Below are 9,243 nucleotides of genomic sequence, written 5' to 3' on the forward strand. Positions count from 1 at the left end.
CAATCATGCTCCTACAGCCATTTCTGCCATAACAATGATCATCCACCATTTTGAGAATCAGAGCTTAATTATTATCTTTCACTGTGGTTATAAATTTACTTGAAAACACAAAACATCTGAATTATTGCAGTTTAATGAGACAAAATTTACATTTTTAGGATACCAAAGGATGTCAAAAATGTGGCTATATCCCAGGTATGCGCTGCAGCTTCCATAATCAAAACGAGTGCAAAATGTGCTTTCAAACATCATAAACATTTTTACACCTTTCACCACTTGTTTTATTAAATATGAACTGAGAAATGCCGTCACTAAGCTAAACTATCACTATCAATCTTTGTATCAAAGAGAAGTAAAGACAAGATGAACAGAAGGATGATGACAGAGTAAAACACGCCACTGCTCCATCAAACTGTTGAGTGAATGATAAAAAAAAGATTTGATGCCAAGTAGATAAATTAATCAAATCTCCTTAATCATCCGTCTCCATAAACACATGGGGACATTTACCATAAACCATTTATTTTACTATTTTATGTCAGTAGACAGACAAAATGCGACGGACAGTAACTAAAATAATAAAAGCAGACACTTACAACGCAAACTTGTAAGAACATGATGGAAGAATTGTAAACAGGGGAGAATAACAACATGACAAATATGGTAATTAGCACTGTAAATAGCTTTGTTACATCGAGCACACAGACACACAAACACACGCACACACGTAAAACAGCAATACTATACATAAATCAAGATATGCTGTACAGGATGTAATGCTCATACATCTTATGTAACATGTACTCTGGGGATTACAGAATGGCCTAAGGACAACTTTAAATATTCACTTTGTGTGATGAAGAATAAATCATTAACAAGCTTAGACGCCATCCTGTATGAATCTTTGCATCAGTCACTAATCAGACTTAATTTATTCTTGGACACAAAAACGCCAGTGTCCATTTACATTGTTAGGAAAGTGCATTTCTTATATACTGGATGTGGAAAGAATGTCTTCCACTAGGTGCTTGTAGACCCAGGCATCTCCCTTCAGCCTTTGGCGCCGGATCCCGACAATCTCCGGCCTTTGCAGAAGGCACACCTCCAGCTCAAACGCCATGGTTACCTTCCCAAAGTCGCCCCAGGTCCGACATTTTAGTGTATACCTAAAAGGAAAGAGACACAGAAACATTAGGACTGGATCAAAGACCGGGCCTTCGGATCGGACAGAGAGGTAAGGTGGGTTTTCTCACCCTTTCTGTGTGAAATCAACGTTTTTCTCCGGCAGGATGGATAGGATCTGGTTAAGGACCTGGTCGGGGTTGGTCTGACTGGTCAGAGTAACGTTGTACTGTGCCTGGCAGAAAAAGAGACAAAGAAATGATGTGATGTGTTCAATACTTGTGACGCAGAACGTGGGACATGCTGTGCGACTTTGGCACGCTTTATACCTTGATCTTCCGTGGGCCGACCCGCAGGGCTCGCTTCTTGCCGGGAGTGAGCATGGTGATCATCTTATCCAGGCCTCTCTCCAGAGAACCAAACACCTTTCCTCCTCTCTTTTTCTTCTCGCTGTCTCCCGTAACAGCCATGTCCAATGACCGAGACCTGGAGAGCAAACAGGGTCGGACATGTGATCACTTCGGCTTATTTGACCAAACTGCTCTTACTTACCTTTCAACTAGATCACAGGTTTCACTATTAGGACAGAAATGGCACTATTGTGCTGCGTACTGAAGTGCAGTTCCCTGAACCGAGCCTGACGGTACCTAACGAGCCGGGCCGGGTTCGGACAGATATTTAGAAATGGAATATGTTGTAAAATGCTGCTGCAACTCTTTTAAGAGAGCTCAGTGCGTGTGTGTGTGTGCGGAAAGTGGGCAGAAAAGAGATAAAGAACGAGGAAGCAGATGTGTAGATGCGACCTGAGCAGAGTTGGTGGAATAAGTTATAGTTTTGTGCACAGTGTTTGCGTTGCCCGAAATAATCGCCAGACCAAGAGCCAAGGTTATGGCTCAACAGAAATGGGATCTTAACTCTGACGTTATTATTTCATAACGTTGGCCCTGGAGGTAACGAGCCTCCCCTAGGTTTTTGACCACGGTTGGAAACTAAGCAATAAGGAAAGGTTTACACATTGAACATTTGAAATTAAATAGCTTATTAACGTGAGCTTGTTGCCCCATGGGCGCTGATGCGCTCATCTGTTGACATCTCAGTAAAAATGGGCTTTCTACACAAACAAATGTATATGTGTAATTAGTATGAGAAAAAAAATGAGATATTAACAGTGTGGGGCTAGGGTTGGGATTAAATAAATTAATGCCCGTCGGGGTCTGGTCTGGTCCGGTTACTGCTTGGTCGGACGCGGCCGGGCAGAAAAATGCGGCCCGATCCCAACTCTGTGTACCTTTTCTGTCCAAGTATTTAGTCATTTAAGTGATTATCTTAATCAAACTGTTCTAAGACTGAGTGAGCAAGGCTGTTGAAAGCCTCAGAGCCTCCACTCACCTTCGCTCAGGACTGAAGGCCAGTAGGTCAACGTTTGCAAGCTCCTTGAACTCGGCTGCTCTCTTCTTATTTGGCTCTTTAGAGGCACTGCCTCCACCTTACACACACACACACACACAGACACACACAGACACACACACAGACACACACACAGACACACACACAGACACACACACACTTTAGTGGCAACAGAACACATGTCACTACAGCCCACGTGGGACAGTGAGCAGAGGAAAGAGACAGCTACACCTGTCACAGCACACGCCTTGGGACAGAGGGGGTTGTGTGTGGACAAGTTTGTCAGAGGCAGCATGTCTGCTCTGTAGCTTAGAGAAAAGGACCGAGCCAGATTCCAAGGGCTTAACACCAAATAGGTCAGCTGTGGCACGTAAACCGGCTTGTGGCCAAGTTTATAGAGGACGCTAATGAGGCCGGACAACTGAGCAGAGAATTCATATAATTAAGACTTTAATGATTCTCCATTGATATTAGTGTCCTTCATTCATAGATAGGTGAATAGTATTAGCTTAACCTCACCTTTGAGTTGTCAATGATAAGTGTGTGTGTGTGTGTGTGTGTGTGTTTGTGTGTGTGCGTCCATTTTCAGGGGATTCAGTAATGACAGCTAAATTATAGAAATATGAGAGGCTTTGGGATAAAAAGAAAAGGCCCAATAAATTAGTTTATTACCAGAAGACAATTTACTTGCAAATGTGTGGCATGTGGACGTGGCACTTGTGATTATGAGAGCTGCATGAAGACGGAGCAAGGGACAGATAAATGAAAGAGAGGGGCAGTTGGCTAATGCAAATAATCTAATGGAGATTGTGCTTCAACAAAAACAATTACAGTATATAAGTAAACTGCATGATGGACTGAAACTCTGTCCTGTCTGTAATTGATTACTGCCATGGGTTGAGTAAACAGGAGACTCTTCTTACCTTGAGGTGTGACTGCATTGGTTTTAGTGCCATTGACTTTAGCATTTTGATTGGGTGTGGTCAACACATTTTTGTTGGGCCGAGCATTTTTTTTACTGGACGCAGGAGTTCGAGGAGGAGGCAACGCAAATATTTCGACATCTTTCTCCTGCACAGCGATATTCTCCTTGTTCTCACTGGTTCGTCCCTGGTCTCTGTCCCTCCTCTCCGGGCGGTGCTGGGCCATCGTTCGCCCTCTCTCTGGGGACGGACTGTAAACACACTTTTTCTCCACTGAAGGAGATGCCAGTCTCTTTAGGATTACAAAGAAGAGATACACATGGTATGAGTAGATTTCTCTGGAAATTCACCCCAGCAGCTAACAACATTTCCATCCCAAACCAAGTCTGTAAGGCTATGGAAGACAGCAAAAATGACTAAATACATGTGTTACAACTTTCACACACCATGTCTTTGTTGTTTGCAGCTGAAACCCAGGGGCAATCATCAATGTAGCCTGAGCAAAATTCCAGAGAACCCACAATAACGGCATCCTCATCCTCGCTGAAGTGAAGGGCTTCCCTTGTCTGAAAGAAAGAGAGAAAGTAAGAAATGGAAAGAAAAAGAAACAAGACAAAATGATTCTAAAACAACACTACTGTACTAGGACAAAGTAAGTATGTAAGGTATAGGGTAGTCGTAAAGACAGTCAGAAGCCCAGAAAAAGAACAAAGCATTTTGGGAGTTGGGATCAAGAGTCTGACCCTAGAGTCTAGTCCCTGGTGCAGTGGAGAGCAGGAGTCCTCACAGACGGTTGGTTCAAGGCGCAAGCGAACAGGTTTGCCCCTCTGCTTCTTTGACAGCAGCAGCAGGTAGGTGGCTGTGGTCTGGTCATACCGCCACTGTAGGAGTTAAGATGTAATAGACTGCATATCAAATAGAAAGTACGTGAAAGATATTATATTTGCACAGAATACAAGAGGTACAGAACGTGAAACATTCTAGTAGTTGTCATGTCACCGTCCATATCACAACAAAATCAACCGATGATGTACTGACCAAAATAATACGCAAATGTGTGTAAAAAGAGAAACACACCTCCTTGACCAGCGCTGTGGTGCTCACCCTCGACCGTTTCATGTTGACAGCCATCTCAGTGATACAGTCCTCATCTATGTGGCCGAGCTAAAGAAAAAAAAGACCAGGTATGCACAAAATCCAAGACAGACACTTTATTTATTCATTTATTTTTTTATTATATAGGAGCACTAAAACAACAATTCTAAAATAATATTGTTCATTTAAAACAAAATTCCGCAAATTGGAAAACCCCTTTGAACATTATTGGTTTGAATTATAAACATCCTAAAGTAAAAGAGGCTGCATACTGCCCCATTAACATTTGAAAGATACTATGGCGTTTGTGATTGTATAGTTCTGTTTATAGGTTTATGACTGTGTGTGTAATATAGTGTTTTCATGTATGAATGTGTGCGTGTACCGGCTGCCTGCTGTGCCACTCCACGGGGCTGTTGTAGTCTTTCGTCACCCAGGGATGGTCGAGCAGATGTCGAACACTAAGACGCCGCTTGGGGTCCATCTACAGGACACACACAGAAACTACAACTCAGTATGCAAGAGACTACACACCCAACAATCTACGACCTGTCATTAATACTGTAAATGTTATCAAATGAAAACAATTTTCATTCCAGCTATGTAAATTCCAGATTCCTTCTAGTCTTCTGTTATGGAAAATGACAATGTGTTTTGGTGAGTTCCAGTGTGAGTGAAATGTATGCAAAATAGACAAAAAGTGGGATACATGTGAGAGTGTGTCTTATTAGTATTAGTAGTATCATTATTAGTATTACGTACCTGCATCATCTGGTTTAGGAGGAGGACACTACCAGGAGACAGCCACCGGGGGTTTTCATATTTACCTCTCTGGAGAGATCAAAGACATAAAAAGACACATTATGAACCAGTAATACAAAACAAACATAAGGGTTCTTTGGTGTTAGTATTACTTAAATACTAATATTCCATAGATAACAAGAACACACAATACTTTCAATACAAATAAATTAAATGTCAGAAATATTGACCAGCTGGGGAAACGTCAGTGCTCTTACTAAAATTTTCCTGTAGAGGACCACGCAGTTGTCGTCATCAAAGGGTAGGTATCCACAGAGCAGAGCGAACAGCAGCACTCCCATACTCCACACATCGGCCTGGAGGTCACACATTACACAGCGCTATTTCAGCCTTACAGCAAGGATTTCACAGCTCAGTTGCACTGAGTCATGCACCAGCGAATATGAACAGCACACCATGGAAAAAAGCAGAATTATGGAACAGCCAGGTAATCATGACTTTCAGTGGAAAAACAAGTTTTGTGAGTTTAAATAAGGGAAAATCTTGAAATTGCAACCCTGGTGGTTCTAAACGTTGCGAACAGCATTCATCTCTCACCTCTGAGCCGATGTATGCTTTGCCCTGGATGAGTTCAGGAGCAGCGTAGGCAGGGCTCCCACAACACGTCTTCAGCTCAAACCCCAAACCTCCCTATCAGAGAGACGACTACATCTACACATCATGTTTACAGGACCTAATCACTATAAAAAACACTTGTCTTTAGGCATCAGCTTCAATGTAGAATGTGAATGGCAAAATGTGTTTCACAGTGTAGAACCTGTTTGTGAGACCAACCAATTAAATTTGCCTCCACCTTTGCTGTACAGTTGATAGGCCAAATACTTTTGACATTAACACAACGACAAAGGGAATGTGGTGATGTACCTTAGGCTTGGCACACAATCCAAAGTCTATAAGCTTTAAGTTGTGGTCTTCATCAATCAGCAAGTTCTCCTACAGTTCAAAGAAACAAGCATTGCAGCAGACATTAGAATTAGAATATTCATTCACTGGCAAGCAGACACATTTTGGCATAGTTTCTCTCATTTCACATCCTTTCAGTCACTCTTTCAAAATGCAATCAGTGGTTGTGTTTACCGGTTTGAGGTCCCTGTGTGCGTAACCCTGGCTGTGCACGTAGGCCATCGCAGACACAATTTGTCTGAAAAACACCCTGGTCTCCTCCTCTGACAGACGGTCCTTTGCTATGATGTAGTCAAACAACTCCCCACCGGGACAGTACTGAGGGTAAAGGACAGAGGGAGAGAAAAATGGAAAATTTCTGAATGTCGCGCACGCACACACGCGCACGCACGCGCACGCACGCGCGCGCACGCACGCACGCACACACGCACACACACACGCACACACACACACACACACACACACACACACACACACACACACACACACACACAGCTTACCTCCAGCACCATGAAGATCTGGGTGGAGGTCTCTATGACATGGTAGAGACGACAGACGTGCTGGTGACTCAAGTTCTTCATGGCCTCAATCTCCAGCTTCACACGGGGCAGGTCATCCTGGGGTGATAAAATGTCATTTGTAAAAAAAAAATCGTATAATTTGTGTTGTGTAATTGCTAAATGTTATTTAATTATATTTCATGCAGAACCTAGGAGGATCAGATTCTGAGTAGCACTGAGGAACATTTGATAATTGATGAAAATAACCAATGGCCAATGGTTTTATGTAAAATATCTTCTGATTTTCTTCAAGGTTTTGTATTGTATCAGGTTGACCCGTTTCATGCAAACCTTCAAAAGGGATTAAGCACAACGTGAGTGTGCAAAAGGTCTCTTTTACTCACTCCGAGATCCTTCTTGCTCATGATTTTAATGGCAACATTCTCTCCTGTCAGGATGTGTCGACCCAGCTTGACTTTAGCAAAGCCTCCTGACAGACACACAATGTTCATAACACACATCAGAGAGGATATGACACTGACAGAGCTGTTTTACCCACTGGCACACATTAACATTGCCATTACCTGAGCCGATTGTCTCATAAACCTCATAGTATTTGAAGAGTTCGTGCTGCTCCGTTCTTTCCACAGGCATTCTCCCCGCTTCGGCCGCACGATGATCAACCTCACTGCGGAGAGAGACAAGCTTTGTAACACTTAACTCACTAAACACTCATCTAAACTGGGAAACATAACACTGTTTGAGTTCAAAGTAAAAATGTAGCTCGTTAGCTAGGCGCTAACATGTTCTAGTGTGCTAACGTCAATTGACGCTGAAAGAATTGTAACGTTAGCAAACGTTAACCTCCAAAGGTAGCTAACGCTAGCTAATAAAAGTAACGTTAGTAAAACCGACATTACTGACAGCTAACCGAAGACCCCTTTTCGACATTAAGATTTTACCTGAATGTATATGAAAACGAGAGAGGAAAAAGGTGAAAAAAATCAGTTAGCAACCATACGCCACATTGATGAAAAAAGCCCTCTGGCAGGATGTTTTGTTACAGAAGTTTGAATTTCGCACTTCGACGTCATGGTTGACGTTGACTCTATTTCCTGCTTCCGGTTTGTGCGTCGTGCGCACCCTTGTGGTGGAAAACAGTACTACAGTCATGAAAAAGGTGAGGACTTTAAGGACTTTAATGTCCTTTTGGAGGCTGTAGTTTATAGTGCTACTGAATGGTAGAGCATTAAAATGACAGGTGTTTTCAACAATGTGTCTAACTTTTAAATGGAAGGGGGTATACAATTTTTGAAACAAGTCTCATTGTAAATGACCATAAAGTTGAATCAACAACTCTCAACGAAAAAAAGTTTAAGCTTTATAAAGGTAGTCTCCATTATTTGGTCCTACGTGCCTATACAAAGATGACAACAAATTACGGGGAAAACTTGAATAAATGAGATAAACATATGAATGCAGATCCTTCCTCATAGGTGCACTGCATGATTCATGTAATTCCAAGTTATTTACATTGTACGGTGTTTTATAGTGAACAACTTGAATTACATGAATCATGCAGTGCACCTATGAGGAAGCATCTGCATTTTATGTTTCTCAAGATATACATTCTCACAGAAATCTCAACTGTAAAATTAGCTAAACCACATCATAAAAATATTGCTGTCTATCAAATTAGTATGCAAGTAAAAGAATAAAAGACATGTGGCTGAATGACCCCTGTCAATGTTTATTATCTTATCCTGGATATTTTGAATGTGTGAATGCATAAGTAGTATTTTGATGTTGTAGGTGGTCAAGATGGAGCTGGTTTTAACTTTTTGTATAGGCTACTTTTTGGTAGGAGACATTACTGGATGGTGGAGCACCTTTCCAAAAGGTCTTGGTTAGGTCTGAAATTAAATTGCAAACATAACTTCATGTGCATTCATGAGCAGATATACAATCTGTGGGATGAAAAGCATCTTGTGTGTTGCAATGTGTGAACTGTTGTGCTAGGCATGTGGCTGCAGTAGATACAGTTATGGTGTCAGAAGGTGTGTTCACCTTCACCTGCACAACTCCTCAAGCCTGTAATTAGTAAAAGGTGAGAGGACAGGTCAGAGATCAGTGGATTTTACCAGAACCCCGCCTTCTTGTCAGCCATGTGTAATGACCATATACAACCACTCTCACTGTCAGAGGTTTTCTTGTTAGCTGTAAATGCCACAGTGTTCTACATCAAATGTACTGGAACGGAAAAGTTACTGCACCTGTTATTGTCAATTAGGCCCAGGTTAGGTCTAAACTGAAGAATAGCAAGTAAGTATCAAGACATCATGCTTCTTATTGTTCTTGCAACAGGCCATCCCAGTTATGCATTAGCCTGTAAAATGTAAGACATTTTGACCGAGTAAACACATCCTGACTCTTAGCCAACACTGACAGACAGCTACAGAGGAATTTCTGTG

At 41.9% G+C, this 9,243-nt stretch overlaps 1 protein-coding gene across 1 annotated transcript; it reads right to left on the minus strand.

Moving 5' to 3' along the window:
* Positions 1-469: 469 nt before the first annotated feature.
* On the minus strand, positions 470-7,925 carry melk (maternal embryonic leucine zipper kinase). The gene is made up of 18 exons (XM_034858450.1): positions 7,735-7,925; positions 7,357-7,460; positions 7,177-7,262; positions 6,773-6,889; positions 6,447-6,590; positions 6,234-6,302; positions 5,907-5,999; positions 5,567-5,665; positions 5,310-5,378; positions 4,933-5,031; positions 4,530-4,616; positions 4,205-4,333; positions 3,899-4,021; positions 3,453-3,744; positions 2,512-2,608; positions 1,452-1,608; positions 1,254-1,357; positions 470-1,166 (listed from the first exon to the last, which is right to left on the minus strand). Exons 2-18 carry the CDS (start codon positions 7,424-7,426, stop codon positions 989-991), a joined length of 2,013 nt encoding a protein of 670 aa, XP_034714341.1. The 5' UTR covers positions 7,427-7,460; positions 7,735-7,925; the 3' UTR covers positions 470-988.
* Positions 7,926-9,243: the final 1,318 nt, after the last annotated feature.

This window comes from Etheostoma cragini, chromosome 2 (genome assembly GCF_013103735.1).
Source record: "Etheostoma cragini isolate CJK2018 chromosome 2, CSU_Ecrag_1.0, whole genome shotgun sequence".
Lineage (NCBI taxonomy): Eukaryota > Metazoa > Chordata > Actinopteri > Perciformes > Percidae > Etheostoma > Etheostoma cragini.